Raw genomic sequence first — 25,273 nt, forward strand, 5'->3', positions numbered from 1 at the left:
TTGCGGGAAATCAAAGACTAACAATTCATTTCCTTCAAACAGAAATATCTTCTCATCCTCAAAAGTAGGTTAAGCAACAAATAAGCGGAAAACAATCACAAAGGCTCACTGGAGCCTGATTGTAATGTACCGACAGTTGTCATAATCTATCTGGTGGAGCTTCAAAAACTGCTCTTGATTTGTCTGCGCGTTTCGGGAATATTATAATTCCTTCTTCAGGTGGAAATGCACCACCGTCCTAGAATAATGATGAAAAAATAAATGTCAAGCTATGGTATTGATTGCAATCAGAAATTAGTGATCTCTACAATAGTGCCGGGGTATCTCCTCGTGTTCTCAAGGACCTTTGAGAAATATTTAAAGAAGGCCTTGGGATGTGAGCGGAGCTGGGCTCCTACGCATCAAGGCAAACATCACGTACATTCTTACTACAAAGTGCAGTATTTTACCTGAACCACATCTTCACAGAGCTTTAAACATCTTTAACTAGAGGTACTTTGCTGATGTTAAACGTTCCATGCTGTCAGTCTGCACATACAAAGGCGGTAATAGTGTGCAAATAAAAGCTGCAGATTAAAAACCAAGGGCCTGATTCATGGAAAAGTGTGCAATTGCCCCGCAAGTGCCACAGGCCGAGAACGATACTGCGCAAGTTTTCACGCAGAATAAAAAGTGCATGCCCTATGTATTCATGGCATATACAGCGCAAAGTAACTGGATTCGCAAGACGTGCATGGAATGCCAATGACATGCCCCCATGCAGAGCGTAAACATCCAGAACAGCAACATTTGCGCGCTCACCATGGTGCCAATACGTGCACCCTTCAAACAGTGCATGGAGTCCTCCCGGCAGCAGGTCTGCATCGCAGCGACCCTGTGCAGGGTCCCCCACAACTGTTGCCGGCACCCCGAGAACATGCTTATAACACTTTGTAAATTGGGTAAAACTAGGAAATTCTGCATGCAAACCCCCGTAAACCAGCCGAGCCCACCACTACGAAGCATATGCACATCCCCAAGGCCGATCAGAACCCCATCTGCATGCACACACACACACAAATCCGACAAGCGAACTCACCTCTGCGCTGCGAATCCTATGTGCAAGTGTCCTTACACCTGCCTTCGGGTGGCAGAGAGATTGAGGGATTTGTGTGGGCATTTCGCAAGCGAGAGGTTGCATGATCACATCCAAGAATTTCCTCTGCTGTGTGCATTTGTGTGCGTGCTATGGACTGCCTGTGGCCCGTCCCTCGTAATGCCCACTTTTTCCCTTGTTCGTTCTAATTTTTCGAGTTCCGCCCCTTACTCCGCCCTCTGGGCAGGTGTCGCCCACGCTCTGCGTGGAGTCTCATGCAAGGCACGCGGCCACTCACAGAGGGGTGCCAAGCATGCGTGAAATCCACGCAAGTCCAAGGAATATTCTGCGTATCCGATTCCATGAATCGACAAACTGGTTTACACATGCAGTTTGTTCACCAAGTACCCTATTTTCCGTGCAAGTATTTCCACGCATCGGGCCTCAAATGTATTGAGTTTGTACTTTCATTGACAATATAAAGTCGAATGTTGAAGCACAACGTGTCTATGCATAAACAAGAAGTCTAACGTGCTTGTTAAAATGACAGTTTTTGGGTACCAATTACTGGAGGCACAACGAACATTAACAAACATTCCCTTAATATTCATTCATTCATTCATTCATTAATTCATTCATGTATTCATCATTCATTCATTCCAGCTGTATTGAAAGTTAGTCTTTATCATAGCAATACCAATAGTAAAAAACACAACGATTCACATTAAAACAATTACATATATAATACATCATCAAATTGCTAGAGATAAAACCTTTAAAATTAATATTAAAATCAAAATAAAATTGATCGGTTGCAGACCAACCATGCTCTATGTATAAAGTTACTGTTGAAATGAGAAACTTTGAAATCACTGGTTGATCTGCAAAGTACCACATCCTCAGTTCTGGAGCGAACATTAAGAAGCTTAAACAGCAAGATTAGATATTGGGCCCTTCAATCTCTGTAACCCATGCAAAGCAATACAAAGTGCAGAATCGTCTCTTCTTCTGAACCACACACCGGGCAAATATTAGGATTGGAAGGAGACCAACTACCTTTGTTCTAAACTGAAGAAAAAGATAACGAGCCAATGGGGTGCAATCATATCAAGACACATATGTGTTTACTTGACAGATAGGTGGGACCTGTTCTCAATCTCATGCAGCCGTCCTCCAACCCGCTACATGAGAGCTGTTTTCGCAGCTTTACACGCCACAGATCTAGTTCCCATGTTAATAGCTGTGGGATTTTTCCATACATCCTCCAGATCAAGGGCCAATTGGTGATTCTGAACACGTGCTACCTACCCACTGGAGAGAATATCTCCCCTCGGTGGCCAAAACATGCAAGAGCGCCTCCTTAAACTTGGACAATTCAGGAGTTGCCCGGGTCCTTACCCAAAGCATCCCCGCCCTGAGCGAAACTAGAGCTAATATTGGGCGAGTTCTGCACTCCGGGTGAAGAGGAGCATTTGGGAAGTTATTTGGTCATTTCAGCAGCATTTTCAAGAATGGGTTTGAAATCTGTATAACCCCAAATTTCTGTTCCATAAGCTTGCGGGTGGAATAGCTTGCACTTTATAAATCTCCAAAGTCGGGTTTGCAGAGCCGTTGCCATGTCTAGCTACAAACATCCTGGCACCCCTGCTATTTTTCTCCAAGAGGACACATGCTTTAATCAATTGATGAATTGATCAGGTTGAACAGATTCCTCTTTCGTGCCATTATTTGTTTAGTTGTCAGTCTTTGCATCATTGATTGGTTTATTTTTGGAAAGTGTTCTACAGTGTATCAAATCCACATTTGTGTTCGTCAATACATTTAAAAACACTTTCATCATTCTGGAATCCCATTTTCTTATTTGGTTATTTGTTACAGTTTTGTGAGGCGCCAGGCGTGACAGTGTGTTTGCACAAACTTGTATCCACAGGTGTGTTACGGAGACACACCATCTCTCCCTGTGCCCCGGGCGACGATTCATGTGCCATTTACTTCCCCACTTGCATCGCAGTAGACTGGTACTCTGTGCACTTTCTTGATAATCGGATCACCACCTTTCACTGCCTCCAATAGCTTATCCCCGTGAGTTTGCTGAAAAGACTTTTTTTTTAATTCCTAATCACCAGTTTATACTCAGAACCTAATTCCCGCAGTCGCTACCTATCCACAATTGTTCCTACCACGCCAAGCCTTTATTTCTCTTTTTAGATCCCTGCAATCCTCTTTGTACACTCATTTATTTGGATTGCAGCGTTATTTTAATTTTACAGCATTGCGGGTCAGAAAAGGAGAAAGACAATCAACCAAGTTAGAAAATGTCCTTAGTATGAGGTCATCAGAGTTGGAAACATCACATAGATCCGCAATATCATTGAGGAAAGAACTCTAAGTGTGTTATTTTCATTTCAGGGAAATCAATCCTTGCCCATTTATCAGTGCATCGAGCATGGCCTGTGATCCCTATATCCAAAGACTGCAAGGCCAATGCTTTGCACTTCAAAAAACCCTGAAAAAGTTTAAAAGTAACAGCGAGAGGTCTGTGGTCACTTTCTTGGCAGTCAAGTACTTCAAAATCCTTGGAATGGATCGGAACACAGTCATTGGGTGAGGAACCATTGTGCCTGCCATATGTTTTCTTTGCTGCAAGATCAGGGGCTAGACGGCCACTGCAAGCCCTTATATTTAACTCACAGAGAATTTGGCTGTATCAACAGCATTTTTGTGTGCTTGGGGGATGGGAGGCAGGGGGATTATCAACTTTGAGGGGAGGGATTTTCCAAACCATCAGCCTCATCACGAGTTTGGTGGTGAACTTTAAATACAACATTAACGCTATTGCCGCCTCATTTAAGGGCCGGCCAAATCACTGGTTTGACTGCATTTACCCTCAGCTATGAGCTTGGGCTAATTGCGCTGGGAATTTGCTGATTTCTGGTGCAATTATCGCACAGTAATACCGCCGACGGTAGTTGCGGCAAAAATTCTCCATTGGGCACAATGGGGAATTCCCGAATGGGCCCAATTGGGAATGGGGAAATACTGTTCCACCAAACCTGTGTTCCGGCGCTAATAGCGCCAGGGGGTTTGGCAGTAGCGCTATTAGCCCGCCGGTATCTCAGCGGTAATACTGCCGTGATACCACCCAACTCGAGATGAGGCCCATATTCTTCATCATCCCAAACCTCATCTGAAATTGTTAGGGTTTGGAATTGAAAGATAAAATCCTGCATGGCAAGGATGCATAACTGCACCTCCAAATGGTTTAGGTGAAGGTCAACACTCTGTAGCTATGGCAAGTCTTCTACCGTTCAGAGTTTACTGCACAGGATGCAAAGCTATTCTGCAAGCTTTATTTCCCTGACCTACAACTCAGCATTTTTCCTTTGGAAAGGTGGCTGCCTTCAGAGCTGGTAAATCTTAGGTGCAAGTGGTGTGAATCTTACCTGTTTGAGTAAGCAGACAGTTACACATCTCCGCATGGTTTTTAGTTTCACTACTTGTTTAATATCTCTAAGATATGTTTCTGTTTAATTAAGGGCTTCCTAAATAACAAATATTTGATTTCCCAACTTCCAGCACATGCTGGTTTCCAACTATGATTTAAGAACGATATCTTTAAACGTGCCCTTACTTTTATACGTGCACAATACTTAGGCACCCTTTCCTTTATCAACATTCTTACAAAATGGTGTTTTAAAGACACTACTATCACATACAACCACAATATCCTGCAAGCCACGACTCACTGTGCAGGGCACAGAAGCCACAGATCTGCTTCCTGCTTGTTTGCAAATGGACACAGAAAGGAAATAGAATGATTTGGGTCTGCATGTATCTGTAAACATAAGTACAGTCCATTATTAACGTGATGCTCTTTAAATTTGGTTTGTACGCCATCTTCTTAATATACATAGGAAATCAATGAAGCGCCACCTAATCCCGCACTTAAGAGGTTAACATAATTTTGTTTTGGCCGAATGCAGACGGGCAGGACACTGTTCATACAAACACACGCAAAGCACAGGAGAAGGAAACAAAGGTTTAGGGCAGAGGATCCAGGATGAAGCCTACAAAACGGCTGCCAAATCCCAGTTTAAGGTAAGGCCTTGCAGTGCTGCAGCTCGGGTCCTCGGCCGATACACCCTCACTGGGGTGGGCCGTCACTCAAGTTTTATATCTATAGATATATGTGTGGGCTCCCGCCAGTTTATCGCTCATTTCCTGGCGCTGACCCCCTTACTGTGCATTATTCCAGAGTTCCTGCTGCCCAGACATCCTTCCACACAGCTGAGCTCTCCTGGCTCTCTGTCTCTCCTCCTCATCTATTCGTTATGTTATGTGGTATTTGTGAAGCCCAATGTCCGCCATTTGCAGGGTTCCATTGACGCTGACGGCCATCTGAGAGCGCGAGACTTCCTTCTGCCTAATGTGGGACGGTGTTCTAATGAATCTGTGGGAGGCAGGTGCGCGCCTCCGTTATAGATGGCCGTTTCCTGCCACTTTCCAGCGGTTAATGAGCCCCACCGAGAGATCTGCGCTGGCCTCGGGCCTCTTGGCGTCACTCTCCCCCCTGAACAGAGAGGATGTGCACTAATTGCGGCAGGATGGCGCCCTCTGCAGCTGTCTCTTCAGGGCAGTGTCTTTGAACAGCACCGCGCATGCTTCACGTGTTGGATGGGAGTCTTAGTGATGCCAGGAAAGGACACGACGAAGAGGGAGGTGGGGGAGAGGGGGGTGGGGGAGGCTTGGGGGGGTGTGGAGAGAAAGAGAGAGGGAAGCAAGGAAAACCCAAGGAGGGTTGGGAAAAGACGAGGTAACTAAGAGAAAGCAGAAAAAGGGAAGGAGAGAGTGATGGCGCAGTGCTTTAAGTGGGTGGTACATCGAGCGCGGGGAGGGGGGGCTTTAGTTAGGGCGCATGGCCTAAGTACGACTACTTAGGTCACGCACGCCAACAAGTAAACCCCCCTCCCAGCCCTAGCATTCAAGGAGCCGTAGTTAAAGAAATGCCTGCAGGGGTTGCTGACCCTCCCAGGCAACCCTTTAACCACAGGGCTCCTTGAATGCAATGGGTTGCATGCTGCGTGATGTCTCTTTATTCCAAAACAGGCGGAGTGCTGGGTTGGCCAGTCTCTCCTTTTGTTTCTGAGTAAAGAGCTAACACATAGTGGAAGCCCTTTAACCAAGCATGGTAAATGGGCTTCCTGCTGCATATTAGCTCTTTACACAGAATTAAAGTGAGAGGCTGGCCAACCCAGCCCTACTCTCTGTTTCGAATAAAGAGACATCACGCAGAGGTTTTCCTGAAGCACTGCTTGGTTACACCACAGCTGCCAGACATCAATCTATGCAGTGCTTAGTTAAACTGCTGCTTTATTTATTTATTTATTTTTTCATAACACACTTAATACCTAAGTTCGGTTTCTAAGCGCGGATCCGGGATTTGAACCTCTGTTGCGCTGCATGGCCTTGCTTCCATGACCAGCACGTTGCTCCTGTGCTATCCTCCATTCACAAGGTTTTAGAGGTCGGCATTGGTGGGACTAGTCGGAGTGAGCTTCGGCAGAGCCCCTGCAAGGGAGCCCATCTCAGAGACTGCCGGGACATAGCCCTGGCTAGCCCCGGCCCACTTAACAACCTGCGAAGGAGAAATGCAAGCAGAGGGGTGAAATGGAGAAGGCGGTGGTGAGGGACTGGGGAAGGGCGAATGAGGAGAGGAGGAATAGGGTGAAGATAGACGAGTGAAGAGGGAGTGGGCAGCCGCGGGGGGCAAAGTATTGTGTTCAGAAACAAAAAGAGAACGTTTGAGGGAAGAATGATAAGGCATTTACAACGATTGAAAAAAAGGTATGTCAAATTAATGATTGAAACAAGTGTCTTTTTTTTTTTTTACGCCACTCTGTGGTCCCACATCTCATTAGGGCTGGAAAAACATTAGAAAAGTAAGGTGAAGGCAGTGTCCAATTTAGGGGGAATATGATGTCAGGGCACCTCCTTATGGGAGTTTGCTATATGCTGAGACAAGATGAACCACAGTCACTTCGGAGCTATTTCAGTGCATGCGAGAGGGAGGGCCCTGGCGGAGACAGTCACGTGTCTGGCGTGCGAAGAAAGCCAAGTAACCTCAGTAGCACCTGAGCCAATCGGGCTGCTCTGAATGCGGGCGTTATTCAGTGGTAGAGCACCAGTGTTTGGAGCAGCAGGAGAGCTGTGGTCCCCTTGTTTGCGCTGCCTTGGACCGTCAATCCCTGCCCACCACCCAGCACCACCTCACAATAAAAAGAAAACTTTAATGCCATGTGTTTACCCAGAGCTTTAAGTGGGGTAAGAAATCGAGGGGGGGGGCGTGGCTTGTGGGAGGGGCATGGCCTAAAAAGTACGCAAATCGTAGGGTATACACACAAATATATATGAATGATATATATTTGTGTGCGTACCTTACTATGGTTTGTGTACTATGCAAGCCATCTTTTCTAAACATTATGTAACATATATCTACGTTTATAAAAGATGGCTTGCAAAGTACACAAACCATAGTATGGTACGCACACAAATGTATAACATTTATATATATTTGTGTGCATACCCTACGGTTTGACGAGTTTTCAGGCCATCTTTTTTAAACATTTCGTGTTTATAAAAGATGGCTTTGAAAGTACACAATTCAAGCCATCTTTTATAAAGCTTTGACTACGGACAAAATTGTCCTTCGGCAAAGCTTTATAAAAGATGGCTTGAAATGTGGACTTTCAAAGCCATCTTTCATAAACCTCGAAATATGTCGAGGAATCCCCAGGTTCGCCGAGGGTTAAAGACGCCTCGGCGACCTGGGGAAACAAAGGGACAGTAACTGCCTCTGGTGACCTCTCGCGCGAGGGGTCACCAGATGCAGTTACTATGACTGACAGAAGTGGCAGTCAGTCACAGCATCGCTGTGGCTGGCTGGCACTTCTGTCAGCTTGCCTGACTTCATTGCAGGCGCATCTCCCGTCGCGGCTGCGGCCGCGACGGGATAATGCATCCCGCGATTTCCGCCAATGTTGCGGTAGGACGGGGGCCCCGGTAGGGCCCCGGCTCAGTCCCAATTTTTGGAGCCTGCTGGGGGCCGGCCCCGGCAGGCTCCGGCCCACTTTAAGCACTGTGTTTACCTACTGTTGTAGCCGCACTTCCGCACTTGCCTAAAGCTGCCCCACCAGGAATTGCCACCCTGAAAAGAGGAAAGGACCCTGTTTCCGAGTGCCCTTTTGTTCTTTCCAATGGTGGCCATACTTGTTTGGTTTTCTATTCATTAGTGGAGACTCACGAGCCCAATTTCTTTAAATAACCATCAGCACCCGAGTTTGTAAAGATTGGGAGTTTATGGTGATATTAAAGGATAGTTCCGGGACTTTTTTTTTATTGTCCCTACGGTTCGGCCATGTGTTTTTAAGCATAAATCGGTAGATCGTAGAAAACTTTCCTATGGACCTTACCCGACTTTTCGTCCATTAACGCACTCGAAATCAGCCGCCATTTTCTGATAATCCTATCATTTCCCCCCATCGCACTGGCTCACCTGCTTTTGCGGCACTAAATCAAATCCCCCGCCCCTGAGCCTGACATCAGCAGACGCGTACCGCCCATTTCCCAACACCAAAGCACGTTTCGTGTCAACAATCGCTGCGCCTCAGCTAATGACGTGTCGCCATGGAAATGGCAGGACGCCTCTTTCCTCAATAAGTATAAACACACCGTTTCACAACACACAGCAGCAGATTTTCGATTCCATTTTTCTCTCTGTGTTACTTTGAGTATTCTGTGACTCGTTTCTGTGCTCTGGTCAGCTATCTTCGCCGCTTCTAGGCCTTGTGAACACCTGTACCATCTCTGTAAATTATTTTACTTTCTTTACCACACAATGGCTACAATAATGCCGTATATGTACGAGCCCGAGTACACAGAGGAAGAACTACTGGAAAGGCAAGCACGCGGAAACGATGGGGATTCGGACGGCAGTTGGGAGGACCAGTCAACGGATGAAGAGCCTGGACCATGTCGCATGGACGGCGTCTCCACCTGGTGCACGTGCAATCGGTGCGAGCTAATGCCAACTGAGGAGGAGAACTGCTGCTGCCGTGAAAATTCCGGGTGCTTGGCCTACATTTCGCAAGGCGAGCCAAGTCCGCAATGCATCACCGAGCTGCCAGAGTTCAGGGAAGCCTGCCTCTCACGGACCGTGTTGAGGATGATGATGGTGCTTATGCACGAGCTTCGCGGCACTGTTCGTCCGCGTAATCCGAGTAACGAGTAAGTATACTCTGGTTGTGATGTCAGTGATGCCACTACTATTTCATGGTCGTCTCCCACATATAAAATTACATCTACATATCATTCGAATGCATGTAAATTGGTTCCATATTGTGCATTTTCTAGATAGAATTTTTTTCAAAGCAGAATGACATTTTTTACCTGAGTCGACAGTGATAAGAAAGTTTTGTCATTTTAATACAGTTTGCATCTTTCATTTTCACAGGTGGTACAGGCTGGTGGCCTATCGTTGCTTCACTTGGTGGCTTCACGGGAGGCTCGGACACCGCGTTCGGAGAGTAATACCTGCTGTGCGGTACTTGCCATTAGACAACATTTCCCCAGCGACAGTGGACAATACCGCGGATTTTCCCTGGATGTGCTGCAACCGGAACTTTACAATGTGTAATGTTTATTATTTATGTTCAATTGAAATTAAGATCTAAAATAAAACCCAACATATATTTTAACAATGGTTGTTTTGATTTTTTAAATGAATCTAGTGTGTCTCCATTGAATAGTCTTCCTGTGCCTTGTCTTGTCACACCACATGTCTCCGGCCAGCATCCTCCCTCACGCTGGCCGCCCACCTTCAATCCACATAACCGTTGAACCCATATGCAGCAGACATACATATGTTATTTTGCGGTTTGGCATCAAGCCTCCCGGCCTTGCCTCCTCCCCCGAAAATACTTACCACACCACTTTGTTCAAGCGTTGGCAATAAAAGGCCGTTGGATTTTATTGATACAAAACATGGTTATAGGTAAATAATCAATATGGTTGATCATAATAAATCATCCTTTTGGGCACCGGGTACAGAGATGACCCCCTCTGGCCCGTGCCGCCTTGCCACCACAGGCCAGCCTGCTGCTGACTAACTGCCTAGGCATCCAGGGTCTCCAGGGTGAACTGCACCCATATATTCTCCTGGGAGGCTGAGGTATTTATAAACTCACCCCGCTGCCTTCCATGTACTAGATCCTGCAGCCTGCCTCTTACATGCAGTTAGATGGCCTCTCCTTGGTGAGGCCCTGCGGCAAACGAGTCTTGTCTGCACGACCACCGCCCCAATCCACCCCCCCGCCCTATCAAAGGCAGTTCGCACCGGGGTACTTGTGCTGGCAAGTGGAGCTGTCAGGGAGCGATAAAGGCCAAGAGGTGCCAAATAGCATGTACACTTCAAAGTGGTCTATAGAGCATGGGTTGTTGTTCCCATGTCTACCTCCAGACCCCGTGTCTCCTGCCAAGCATCCCCCTCACGCTGAACGCCCCCCTGCAATCCACATAAGTGTGTCTCCATTCAGGAGTCTTCCTGTGTCTTGTCTGCACGACCACCGCCCCAATCCACCCCCCGCCCTATCAAAGGCAGTTCGCACCGGGGTACTTGTGCTGGCAAGTGGAACTGTCAGGGAGCGATAAAGGCCAAGAGGTGCCAAATACCATGTACACTTCAAAGTGGTCTATAGAGCATGGGTTGTTGTTCACATGTCTACCTCCAGACCCCATGTCTCCTGCCAAGCATCCCCCCTCACGCTGAACACCCCCCTGCAATCCACATAAGTGTGTCTCCATTCACGAGTCTTCCTGTGTCTTGTCTGCACGACCACCGCCCCAATCCACCCCCCGCCCTATCAAAGGCAGTTTGCACCGGGGTACTTGTGCTGGCAAGTGGAGCTGTCAGGGAGCGATAAAGGCCAAAAGGTGCCAAATACCATGTACACTTCAAAGCGGTCTATAGAGCATGGGTTGTTGTTCCCATGTCTACCTCCAGACCCTGTGTCTCCTGCCAAGCATCCCCCCTCACGCTGAACGCCCCCCTGCCATCCACATAAGTGTGTCTCCATTCACGAGTCTTCCTGTGTCTTGTCTGCACGACCACCGCCCCAATCCACCCCCCGCCCTATCAAAGGCAGTTCGCACCGGGGTACTTGTGCTGGCAAGTGGAGCTGTCAGGGAGCGATAAAGGCCAAGAGGTGCCAAATACCATGTACACTTCAAAGTGGTCTATAGAGCATGGGTTGTTGTTCCCATGTCTACCTCCAGACCCCGTGTCTCCTGCCAAGCATCCCCCCTCACGCTGAACGCCCCCTGCAATCCACATAAGTGTGTCTCCATTCACGAGTCTTCCTGTGTCTTGTCTGCACGACCACCGCCCCAATCCACCCCCCGCCCTATCAAAGGCAGTTCGCACCGGGGTACTTGTGCTGGCAAGTGGAGCTGTCAGGGAGCGATAAAGGCCAAGAGGTGCCAAATACCATGTACACTTCAAAGTGGTCTATAGAGCATGGGTTGTTGTTCCCATGTCTACCTCCAGACCCTGTGTCTCCTGCCAAGCATCCCCCCTCACGCTGAACGCCCCCCTGCAATCCACATAAGTGTGTCTCCATTCACGAGTCTTCCTGTGTCTTGTCTGCACGACCACCGCCCCAATCCACCCCCCGCCCTATCAAAGGCAGTTCGCACCGGGGTACTTGTGCTGGCAAGTGGAGCTGTCAGGGAGCGATAAAGGCCAAGAGGTGCCAAATACCATGTACACTTCAAAGTGGTCTATAGAGCATGGGTTGTTGTTCCCATGTCTACCTCCAGACCCCGTGTCTCCTGCCAAGCATCCCCCCTCACGCTGAACGCCCCCTGCAATCCACATAAGTGTGTCTCCATTCACGAGTCTTCCTGTGTCTTGTCTGCACGACCACCGCCCCAATACACCCCCTGCCCTATCAAAGGCAGTTCGCACCGGAGTACTTGTGCTGGCAAGTGGAGCTGTCAGGGAGCGATAAAGGCCTAGAGGTGCCAAATACCATGTACACTTCAAAGTGGTCTATAGAGCATGGGTTGTTGTTCCCATGTCTACCTCCAGACCCCGTGTCTCCTGCCAAGCATCCCCCCTCACGCTGAACGCCCCCCTGCAATCCACATAAGTGTGTCTCCATTCACGAGTCTTCCTGTGTCTTGTCTGCACGACCACCGCCCCAATCCACCCCCCGCCCTATCAAAGGCAGTTCGCACCGGGGTACTTGTGCTGGCAAGTGGAGCTGTCAGGGAGCGATAAAGGCCAAGAGGTGCCAAATACCATGTACACTTCAAAGTGGTCTATAGAGCATGGGTTGTTGTTCCCATGTCTACCTCCAGACCCCGTGTCTCCTGCCAAGCATCCCCCCTCACGCTGGACGCCCCCCTGTGGCATATTGCAAACCGCATAATGCCACGACATATACACGTCATTCACAAACACACCCCTGTTTCGAATTCTTTATAACCCACTTCATATTTCTAATGAGAACTTCTTTGCGCTTTGCTAGTCAACCCGTGAAGGTGCTGGTTATCTGCTCTTCGTCTCTGTGAACATCCGTGACCACTTCCAGGAAACTCGTCAGTTTGCAACCTGTGAACTGCTCCCTGTTCTACGACAAGAAACTACTCTGATCCCTGCATCTAACTGTTTGTTCGTCAAGGTAAGGCCATGTACCATAATCATTTTCCGTCCAATTTCTTTTCGTTCAAGACAGTACATGCAAGGAACTAGTCACATGTTCTGAGTTTAGTGAAATTATTTTTCTATTTTTTTAAAGTTATTCAAATACTTATCCGCATGTGAATAACGTGTATAGTTTCAAGAACTAAAACGAACCTTGCATTGAACCTTTTATGTGTCATTTTATTTTTTACCACATTGGTATTCATAGAGAATTGTTGATCTTTACTTTTCAGAACTTTCCACAATGCCTGCCTGTTCCATTGGCGGTTGCCCTTCGAAGACTCATAGTAAATCTGAAGGTACTATAATGCATGTTTTCCCTAAGACAATAGATCAGATAAGAGAATGGGTCCGATATTGCGGATATCCACCGTCTGAGCTTGAAAGTAGAGTCCTAGAAGTCTTTGCGGACAAGAGGGGTGATCGATACCGCATCTGCAGCAGGCACTTTACCTCTGACATGTACTCCACATCATTGCTAATAAAGAAGAACACACCGCGAGCGAAGCGAAAATTGCTCTCAACCGCTATTCCCACTCTATTCGTCCACATCCCTCCACTGGTGAGTCAAGTTTACGTATTTATCTCTCGGCCTTGCGGTAGTGTGTAGCATTAGCTAACAATAATTTCCCCATTTATGTATCCACTCAATATAAAGGCGGAAGATTCTCCATCCGTGTCGTTATTGCAGTCATCAGCCACTTCAAGCGCCTATCGTGTAATCTTACTTAGCTATTCTGCCACTGACTTGTTTTAGGCATGTAAATCAATAGTTTTGATTTATCGTGTGATTATTTTACCTAATGGTACACCCTTGTACTCGTCCTCTAGTCTTTGTTTTCAGTTATAATTATTGTTATCCAAAATAATGCAAGTACTGTCTTTCAGGGAGATGCTGAGGAGTCCAACGCATTGACGACAGCCGTTGATGTCACTCAGATGCTCGAGGTACGTTTCCGGACAGTTCCATCGATGGAGATCATCAGATCTTGCATTCTTGTAGCGTGATTGTTACACACAATGTTTTTTTCGTTTTTAGCCATTGATATGTCCTTCTGTCGTCGCCCTCCTATGTGTCTTCTTTTTTCAATATTGTGTTCATTACTAATGAAAGTCCTATGTTTCAGGGAGTCGATGGAGCATTAGTCCAAGAAGAAGGGGGAGCATGCAGTTACGGGTCGGCGCAACAGCTTGCAGAAGTGTGCACCGCAGTTACATCGTCCCTTGATGTTCTTATGCATTTCGAGGTATGGATACTGACAGTTCGATCAAGCGAAATCATATGACGTGATTACATCCGCTATACTTCCTTCTTTATTAACGCAAGTACTATGTTTCAGGGAGATGACGGAGCTTCTTCTACAAGAACATCACCCCTAGTAGTTGATGCAGATCTCTGGGTGGTGACACTTCCAACGATCGAGCAAATCGAATCATATTTAGATATCCATTATTTATTTTAGACAACTGATCATTTGTGCAGGTCTATTTAGATGAGCCGTTGACGCCTGCACAAAGTGTATGTTCTTTTTAACAAAATAGAAAACCATAATAATGCAATTACTGTGTTTCAGGGAGTTACTGAAGCATCATCTTCAATAATATCATCAATGGAAGTCTATGAGGAGCCCGAGGTATGGTTCTTGACAGTTCCATCTAACTAGATCAACAATGCGTGAATAATTGTCGTTTGAATGTTCTACACAAAGCGTTCATTCGTGTTTTGCTATTGAGATGTACGTGGGTATTGGTCCCCAAGTACATTTTGTGTTTTCAATATTATTATACATACTAATGAAAGTTCTATGTTTCAGGGAGTCGATGGAGCGTCAGTGCGTGATGGATGTGCTTATCATGAAAATATAGTCATTGCAGCGCAAGAGGAAGTGGAGACATGCACACACGAGTCGGAGCAACAGCGTCCCGATGTTGAAGTTCGAGGCAAGAAAGATTCAAAGAAAAGAAAGCAAAAGGAGGTTAGTGTCCTGGTCACTATATTATGTTGTTTTTCACTGTTAATAGTTCAATACTGTAAATTGTGTTTAAACTGAACATCCCTTTTCCAATCTGTCCTCTAGTTGCGAGTGGGTGTACGAACTAGATCTACACAGACAGTGAAGCGAACGAGAGATGTTGCTTGTCAAACCTTTTGGCAGGGACTTGAGACTGGAGATGCATCGTGCCAATGGGAAGAATATGAAGTGATTGACAACGGAGCTATACCACATCCAGCCATTGATAGTGAATGTCCTCCTGGTAGTTCGGATGCAGTCGGAGATCAATTCACAGAATCCACACCCGCAAAAACTAAGACTGCGAGAAAGTTGAAGAAATTGTTTTATTCACCCATCGCCGGAGAAGGAACAGATGTTGCAATGGAAGAGAATGAAGTGGACGACAATGAAACACCATCAATATCACTGAACATAGCGGAAGACGATATCAGAGATTCTACCTTTCATGTGAGTGACATGTCCTCAACGTTACAGGCCGAACCAGCTGGGATGCAGAGTGACAGTATAAGGAAAGAGGCCAAATTCATTGTATTCGATAGTTGTTTGATTGATATTATTATTCGGATGAAATGTGGGCATTCGGTTGGTGGGGAAGTATTGGGGAGCCATTGATTAATGTGACTCGTGCAATTCGAGGCACTAACCTTAAAATACATGCCACCTGTACAAAATATCATCCTTTCTCATGGTCTGCACAACCCATGCTGGGGCAACTGCCAGCAGGCAATCTACTTTGTGCAGCGGCTGCACTTTTTAGTGGTTCAAGTTTTAAAAAGTTAGAGTCTTTCTTTCAGTTTGTGGGAATCCATTTCATTGCGAAAACTCAGTTCTACAAATACCAAACCGATTATCTATTTCCAGCCATTAGCGAAGCTTGGAGAATGGAAAAAATGTCTATTGATAGTACATTCGCGGGCAAACGGTTCAGGCTAGCCGGTGATGGACAGTGCGACAGCCCAGGATTTTCAGCCAAGTACTGCACCTACCACTTTCAGGACATGGAAAGTAAGAAAATTGTGAGTTCGGTGGTCGTGCAGGTGTCACAAAGTACATCCTCAGTGGCCATGGAGAAAGTTGGCTTTGTAGCATCATTGCAAGAACTACAATCGCGGGGAATGGTGACCGACCTGATAGCCACGGACAGACACGTTTCAATTGCCAAGACAATGAGAGAAGAGTACAAAAATATAAATCACCAATTTGACGTTTGGCATCTTGCAAAAACAATCAATAAAAAAATGTCGGCTGCAGGTAAAAAAAATATATGCAAGGTATTTCACAGTGGTCCAAGTCAATCAGCAACCATCTTTGGTGGAGCTCAAAAACATGTGGAGGGTCGTTGGAAATTCTACTGGAAAAATGGCGGTCAGTAATGCTACACTGTAGCAACGTTCACCGCTGGACCACAAACCAACATTTCCACAATTGTGAACATGGCCATTTGTCCACAGAGGAGGCACGGAAGAAGAAGTGGTTGATTCCTTCATCACCCACTCACAAAGCCATTGAAAAGATTGTATTTGATAAAACTATAACAAGAGATTTGAGGGGACTCACGGAATTCTGCCACACAGGAGATTTGGAGGTGTTCCACAATATGTCCCTAAAGTACAGGCCAAAACGATTGCATTTTGGCATGGAGGGCATGATAAGTCGGACTCTTCTAGCGGTCTTGGCACATAACCATAATGTTGGCCGTCTACAAAGTAGGACGACCGGAACTTTAGGGACGCTTCGCTACAATAAGGCCTTCACTAAAAGAAGTAAACAATGGGTGATCAAACCAGTGTTTCAGGATATGCAATATGAGTTTATTTAGAGACTTATTGTTGATGTCCTAGATAGGCACATACATGGAGTTGTGAACGAACCTGTGCAGGGGACAACTGCATTGCCACCCAACATTGCCTCTGTTCCATGTCCACCTAAAGAAGAGCTCATTGAGAAATACACATCACGGTTTAAATGATTGTAATTTGATTGTCTGTTCTCTCGAGTCTCCTCATGTCGCAAGCCCATTGAATATGTGTATCTATGTAATGTGTAAATAAAAGTGATTGCTCAGTGTACATGCAATGTGTCTCTCCACCGTTGCCCCTCCCTTCACCGTGCAGTTGTGCGAACCACCCGGGTGTCACCTGTGACTTTGCTCTGGAGTCTCCTCATGTTGCAGGCCCATTGAATATGTGTAGCTATGTATTGTGTAAATAAAAGTGATTGCTCAATGTACATGCAATGTGTCTATCCAACCTTGTTCATTTGCGCATTAAATTAAACCAAACAGTAATATAAATCATTTTTCAAAAAATATAGAATGTCTCCGTACTTATGGTTCTCTGGGGCTGCAAATGCACGCAGACAAAATGCAAAGATGGAGTGTAAATTTCAAGTCCTGTGAGATGGCCTTACACTGAATGTAGCTAACTAGGAATGTGTGCTCGTTCAAAGTGAAGGTCAGCTGCTTTGATTTTTTGCTCGGGTGCCGGAATGGCCCACGACTCAGTATAAGGATCTATCGTTATTTGACCTTGACAGGCCGGGGGTGTGGGGCAATAGCGTAAGAAACGATAATGAATATAATTTCAGAAACGAAAGCCATTTAATGTTCGTTCATTAGAAGAAATAACGTCGGCATAGAAGGAGTGGTATTTCGGGGCTGCCCTACGCACAGACACAATGGAAAATGCAAATATAATGTAAGTAACTCTTTAGATGAGTTTATACCGCAATTTAATTACTATACAGTAGCTTTAAAGACGGGTTAAGTTGTACTTGTTCGTTCTATGTGGCATATTGTTTTGTACCGCGCACTATCTTGAGGAGAACCATCTCCTTTTACGGAAGCACCTCAAAACCTTCCTCTTTGCTTCTGCTTTCTCTCTCCCTCTCCCCTGCTACAGCTGGTCCACTGTCTGCGACCTCTGTCCTGGGCCCTTCCACTCTCCACCTGCACTGCCTCCCTGTCAACCCCTACACTGGGGGACTGTCTCAGTATCCTACAGCCCTCCCTTGATGTATAATACCCAGTTGCACTGTCCTAGCTATGAAATAATTTCCCGACCTAATATATAAAATGAATAATTTTAATAAAGAACTGATGGTGAGACTAATTTCATTTTTTATGTTTTTAAAACAGGTACATCCTTCATTATTGTATGTGTCACGAGTACCAAACACCGGCGGATGGCTTTTATAACCGCCAGTTGCTTCTCCGCGTGAACAACGTTACCACCCTGACCATTTTATGGGACGATCGCCAAGTAAAAGTATGCCCTTACGGGGTACTAACGGCTAGATGCAACATACAGACAGTTGTGGTGGCCTAGTGCCTCGTTGTTGGAACAGCCATGCGATTATCAGTGCGACCGAAGAGCTTATTTTATCGTAAACCAACACCCTGTGTACTGCACACGAACATCGCTTGCCTCAAGACGAACTATTTTGAGTCGAGAGCAAAGAAAAATGCAAATCGCAGAATATTCTCTAAACATTTGATGTCCAAAAAATGTACTTTGCCAAATGGACAATCTTGCCGTTTGCTTTTAAACCACAGTTTCATATTCCGAATTGTGGCGCTGTACTGTGAGATGATCTAAGACCCTGTGTACAGCAAAGGAACATCGCGTGCCTCAAAACGAACTTTTTGGAACGTGAGCAAATAAAAATGCAAATCGCTGAATATTCTCTAAACATTTGATGTCAAATAAATGTACTTTACCAAATTTACAATCTTGCGGTTTGATTTAAAAGTACAGTTTCATATTCCGAATTGTGGCGCGCTGTGTTGTGAGCTAATCTGTGTTGGTTTCCGGGTTCTGTGTGTAGTCGCGTAGAAGACACCTGGGCGCGTTTGCCTACGCAGCACAGTCACGTCACGGATAGAGGCGGGGAATATGAATGTTTTGATAAAGTCTGTTTCAGGGGCGGGGGATTTGATTTAGTGCCGCAAAAGCAGGTGAGCCAGGGCGATGGGGGGAAATGATAGGATTATCAGAAAATGGTGGCTGATTTCGAGTGCGTTAATGGACGAAAAGTCGGGTAAGGTCCATAGGAAAGTTTTCTACGATCAACCGATTTATGCTTAAAAACACATGGCCGAACCGTAGGGACAATAAAAAAAAAGTCCCGGAACTATCCTTTAAGCTGAGAGGTGGGCTAACCGTGCCAGTAATGGTTACTCCAGTTCACTTTTATGTGCCCTCGCTTTGCTTGGCCCTTAACTTGGGCGGCGGCCCATTACCAGCACACTTGACCTGCCTGCCGAGCTAATATGACCTCAATATGGCCCAAAAGTGATAAACTGGGTTTGTAACTTGAAATCCGCCAACCTGAAGCACCTCTATGAAATGATCCAATTGTCCAGTGGGTTTATGGCTACAAGGATATCGTGGCGTGTGTGGTGTGTGCGTGTAGGAAGATGTCAGTCTGGGCGCTGCCGCGTATGTTCATATCCCGCGTCCCTGAAATTGTCATGGAGACCACTGTGCATGCTCACACTCTTTTTTTTGTTATCCGCAGGGTCTTCGGCTTTGCCATCGTGTCCACATCGGTGTTAAACATGCTGATCCCCTCGGCTGCCAAGGTGCACTACGGCTGTGTGATCTGCGTCCGGATACTGCAAGGCCTGGTGGAGGTAAGCATGCAGGGGCAGGAGAGGGGTGCATTGGATTGCCCAGGTTCCACCATTAGCCCATTGCCCACAGCCTGGGACCAATCCATCTTGGCGGGAATTTAGTAGTGACGCATCATAATGCACCTATGTCATAAGACTGACCCTCTGGTTACAAACGTACTTCGCCTTCAGAGAAGGCAGCGGGGGGCTTCAGATCTTGTTTCCTGTCTTACAAACAGAGACGTCTGCTTGGCACACCCTTTGCCAGTCTTCCCTTCCCATGAGTCGCGGTTGAATCCTAGCGTGCCTCTTCCCTCTTGCAAGTCTTTGGTGAGCAGTGGTTAGGGTGACCAGATTAAAAAAAAATAAAATAAAAATAAAAAAACTCTACAGGCCACTGATATAGAAGTAGGACTACAGCTTCAGCTGTGAAACTTGTGCTACTTCTATGTGGGTGGCCATCCCGTGTCATGTTGATCGAGTGAGGAGAGCGCCCGGGTCCCGATACTATTACGTTTTAAAAACCCATCTGGGACTTGTGGATCGAGTGGATACCATCCCGTTTTATAGCCAAACCAATGGAAAAATCATGACATGGGACCAAAAACCGGGATGCTATGCACCCGATCCCCAAATCCAGGAATGGGGTTTTAAAACTTAAAAGGGTCTCGGTACCGCGGGACGGAGGCGCAAATATCCAGAAAGTCCTGGCAAAACTGGGACGTCTGGTCACCCTAGCACTGGTCGAAGTGGAAGTCAAAAAGTTGTGGAATTATGTTGCCATGGCGCCGCTCCTTTTCTGCTCACTTCCCACAACCCATACTCAATTTCACCCGCCAAAATCAAAGCCCATACCAGGTCCTTGCTTTCCTCCACTCCACCCTGCATCCCTGCGTTTTACAACAGTTCTAGCAAGACTTAAGAAAACAGGCCCTTATTCACAGAGTGTTTTCCAATTGGGTTTTGCCATTATAAAACGCTTCTGTAAATTAGGCCCGCAGTGTGCAGCTTCATGCAGCCTCCCCTTTTAATCCCTCACCATTCGCACCTCTTAAGGGACACGCCCAGGACTATAGCCACACACACTCCTCCCAGGTCCTGCAAACACTGCTGCACCTACAGCAATTCCTATGTAGATCTGGGCTTTTTGGCTGATTAGGACTGCGTTTTATTTTGCAAGCAGTCTATTGAAATAAACAGCACCAATTCAGGCATGCAAAATAGCGCAGTGACATGTTGCACTGGGTCGCCAGTAGGAGAGAAGTTTCTTTTTTTTTTGCTTTTAAAGTTGCCGTCCTGGAACGGTAATTCGGGTTACACAAAGTCAGGGAACAATCATGGATTGTCCCTAGAAGTAAGGGAACGTCGTACCCTTTAGTACCCGCCAACTTTGACCTCCATTGGCGAGGCTCTGGGAAGCTGACTCTGTGGGTAGTGGGGACAACGCTCTAGGCAAGGTCGTGAACTGGGACAAAATACAGCGTTCACAAAATAATACAAAGAACGAAAAAAATAGACGCTTACATGGGGATTATTTTGGGTGTAAAGTAACAATGGAATACAAGAAGCAGTGAGCAAGAAAAAAAACGGTGAAAAGCTAGGGTGAACATTAGGTTATGGCGTTCGCAGCCACTAACGTGTATCCCCGCCTATAAAAATGAACAAAAAGTTGCCAGGCGGGACAATTCAATCAATTGTAGAAGCACTCCTTCAATAGTGTAAGGCGCTGCTCTGTCCAGGGTGCTGAATATCTCTTAGTCCGAGGCTCTCATCACGAGTCTGGTGGTAACCCTTAAATGCGGCGGTAGTGCTATTACCGCCGCATTTAAGGGTAAGCCAGATCATGGCTTCGGCTGATTTCCCCCCAGCTGTAAGCTGGGGGGAAATCTGCCGAACTTTCACGCTCATACCGCCGGAGGGAAATCCGCTGGCGGTAAGAGTGTAAAATTTCCCCATTGTGCCCAATGGGGAATGGGGCATTCCCGAATGGGCTCAATGGGGAATGGGGATTTCCAGTTATGCCAAACCCATGATCCGGCACTAATAGCGCCGGTGGTTTTGGCGGTAGGGCAGATAGTTCTGTCCAGGGTGCTGAATATTTCTTAGTCCTAGGGTCTCATCACGAGTCTGGCGGGTAACCCTTAAATGCGGTGGTAGCGCTATTACCGCCGCATTTAAGGGTCCGCCAGCTCATGGCTTCAGCTGATTTTCCCCCAGCTCTTAGCTGGGGGGAAATGCGCCAAACTTTCACGCTCATACCGCCGGAGGGAAATCCGCCGGCGGTGAGAGTGCAAAATTTCTCCATTGAGCCCAATGGGGAATGGGGCATTCCCGAATGGGCTCAATGGGGAATGGGGATTTCCAGTTATGCCAAACCCATGATCCGGCACTAATAGCGCCGGTGGGTTTGGCTGTAGGGCAGATAGCGCCAGCGTTACCGCCCAACACGTGATGAGGCCCCTAGTCTCCGGGCGCCACTGTCTGAGGTGCTGAAGCTGGGGAAACCCGATGGCAATCCGTGGAAGGACCCGACCCGCCACTCATTCCGGAACGTCTCGCTGGGCTGTCTTTCAGCACAGGTACATTAGCCTGTCCGATTGGCCAGGGAGGGGGTTCTGGACGAGAGGGGTTTATTTGCGCAATTGTAAGCAAGCCCCCAACATAGATTTTGCATTGAGAGAACCCGATGTGCAGTAGGAAGTAAGGGGACCAGCCTGAGGCCTGTCCAGGCGGGCTTTACCATCGGTGGCTCCTGTTCACCACCAGAGTCGTCGAACTGGGGCATAAAATTGTCTCTGGCACCAATGAAAAAAGCGGCCCAGCGTTGCAAATGGCAATTCATTCCTTTTGTGGCAGACTGTTTGAGTAGTACCCAGGAGGAAGGTTTTTGATAAAATGTGGTGCAAATTGTGCATTTTAAAGAATACGTATTCAGCAACAGCGGTCAAAAGTACTAGCCACATGGTGAAGTAACGTATCAAACTGGCCCACTTGGGCCAAAAAAGTGACCCACTTTGACCAAAAAAAAGGACCCACACTTGCATTTTTGGTTCGGGCATTGCCCTAAAGTCCAGTCGGAGCCTTTTCATTACAGAGCAGGGCAGGAGTGTGCACCCGTACTCAGGGCCTCTAGTGGTGCTCTACTCTTCCCTATCCATAGTCACACACACCCCACACCCACCCCGCTCCCCCCTCCCCCAGTGCAATGGTGGATACATAAAGGGATGCCCAGAGGCTAAACCATGTCCCTTCCTGCATCCAGTGCTGTCCTGCTGTGCGTACCTTAGGTTCAGTCCTCCTTAATCATGTTTGAAGCCGATGGTACACGCGGGTGGACTCCGTCCCCCCACTTAAATTGAGGAACATTGAATGTCTTCTTTAAATTTAATCCAACCTCAGGAATAAAACTACAGTCGTCATATTTGCAGGCCAAACACATCACCACTGCAGTATGTTAACCTGATGAAGAAAAAACCACTAAAAGTGAAATGTCCCATTTCGGTACTTCAAGTTCCAGGGGAAACATCTGTATTGGTTCTTGGAGTTTAAAACATGCACACCTTTTAACGTTTTCAAAAACACTATTGGAAGAAAATATCCTGTCTTGGTTTTGTGTGTGTGTTGATTTTATGAAAGGCAAATGCCATTCGTCCTGTGCAATTCGGATGGTTCTGTAAAGCCAATGTAATGGTAAGTGCATGTTTCACCTTGATGTGCTAATTTCTGGCAACGTCACATCCCCTTGCATTTGTTGCTGAGTCCCCGCACTTCTATTTTTAGAACTTGACCCCTGCCTTTAATCATTAGATGCTTCCGCATCACTCAATGGGCCCATTTGTGATGCAATATAATCTGACCGACCTATCTCAGCTCTGTTTCACCCGACGGGCAGAGCATAGTAGGTGGCACAAAAAGAATTTAAGGACCCAGCCCCGATAACAGCATTGCTTGACCTCTTGGCTCCGGTACTTCAATGGGTAGACCATTGCAGTTGGCACAACAAGAGTTTACAGACTCTGGATAATAGCACCGCTTGACCTCTTAGCTCCAGTAGTTCAATGGACAGAGCATGGTAGGTGGCACAATGAGAGCCTGCTAAACCGGGAGAAGTTGGTATCACCAAGTTCCTGAACTCGTACCGCTCCCTATCCCTCTGGTTACAACACCTGAACACACCACTGAACAGCAGTTCCTGCAAAGGGAGGTGGACGGGGAAACAAAATCCGTGGCAATCGTGTCACCTGAAAGACCCTGGCCGCTTGCAGCTCCCTTATACGTACCCTGGCATGAGATAATGATGTCAATGCCTGGCCCATCTACCTTTCTCTGGCGCAGAGAGGGCGGGTCGGCCGCGTGGTCGTTTGGTGAGGAATGCTTCTCCCACAGAGCAAGCTTACGCAGACAGAGCCAGGGGGTAGAGATGGCACACTTTCCCCAGAGCCTTGTATCATGAAGTGCTTTGAGGATGTGACCCTTCCGGGGAAATTGGGCAAAGGGCGAAGATGTGTTAGGAGAAAGGCAGGTGCCAGTCTTAAGTCTTACTAAGTGGAGTGATCGGAAATGTGTGACTGGCAGCGGCCTGTGAGCTGCTAGGCACACATTCTCCAGGTGCCATTGGAAAAGGATGGGCTTCCGCGTTGCCTGTGGGCGCTGCAGGGCTCTCTGTACCCCTCTCTCAGGCACACGGCTTTCCATTCATGCCAGTTGCCCAAGGTTCACTCAACCAACTTTTTTAAATGTCCTCTCTCGGCTTCATGGCCCGCAGCCGGAAATGCCAAGGAATAGATCAACCGTGGTGATGGGAAGATCCTAAAACAAGGGGGTTCAAAGGTTGGCTGCCTACGTCAAGCAGTCTCAAAACTAGTTTCAAGAGGACCCCATATTAACGGAGAGACCCAGTACCAGACCTAGGCTTTGCTATTAGTTTACTTTTAGCTTCGTCCAATTTATTCATGAGAAGTCAACAAAGACTACAAATCCCAGGAACAATTGATGGAAAAATGAAAGGCCACCAAATAATATTCATTAGCACCCTGGGGAAAACTCGCAGCCAATGAGGCAGCATGGAATGTGGACTGGATTTTCTGATACGAGCCTGCTGTTCCAAGCAGCCTGTCTGCTGCATGGTCATCGTCCCTCAGACTTTTGTCCAAATGGCTATGTAGAGATTCACCCAAACAATAACACTTCAAAAGTCCCTTTTCCGGGTTCATGACATCATGCTCACCAACATGGAAAATTGACTTTTCCAACAGGACATGGCTTCCTGTAAGTAGTTTTCTTTTTTTTTATTTCAAAAGACACTTTAGCACCTGTCTGTTTGTTTGTTTGATTATTTGGTAATGCGCTCCAAGCCCATGGGCAGCTGGGCGCAACAATACAAGTATACTCGATACTGTGGTCTTCTCGAAATGCTAATGCCATTATTACACAACGCCAGTGGTTTGCCCTCGCCTGTAACGGCCCCACTGCCCGTGTAAAGGAACTCCTGCTTTTATTGGGCTCTTAACTTGGACAGAGAAACTGTACCAGCGGTGTTGACCCACAGCCTGGGTTAATAATTAGGCAATAACCACCTGTTCCATGGGCTGGGCCTAGCAGATTGGCTCTTACAGATGGTATCATCCCTTAAGGTCATTATGTGGCATTGGCTTCGTTTCAGGCTCATAAGTCAAGTTTGGGCCAATAATACCTATTATAGCCCTCTCCATCTACGCTGTGATGCCACATTAATGTGCTACATTCAAAGCACATGAAAAAGAAACTCGAGGAAGAGAGAAAGGATGAAGAAAGGAGTAGCTGGAGTAGTT

General features: G+C 46.8%; 1 protein-coding gene across 1 annotated transcript in view; it reads left to right on the top strand.

The window, feature by feature from the left end:
* Window positions 1-25,273, top strand: part of SLC17A7 (solute carrier family 17 member 7) — a 422,432-nt gene that overhangs the window by 345,301 nt on the left and 51,858 nt on the right. Inside the window, exon 4 of the mRNA XM_069606405.1 lies at window positions 19,370-19,484. Within this exon, the coding sequence (XP_069462506.1) occupies window positions 19,370-19,484 (115 nt within the window). The remainder of the gene's footprint in view (window positions 1-19,369; window positions 19,485-25,273) is intronic.

Source organism: Ambystoma mexicanum, chromosome 1p, assembly GCF_040938575.1.
Source record: "Ambystoma mexicanum isolate Mex_15411 chromosome 1p, UKY_AmexF1_1, whole genome shotgun sequence".
In the NCBI taxonomy this organism is placed as follows: domain Eukaryota; kingdom Metazoa; phylum Chordata; class Amphibia; order Caudata; family Ambystomatidae; genus Ambystoma; species Ambystoma mexicanum.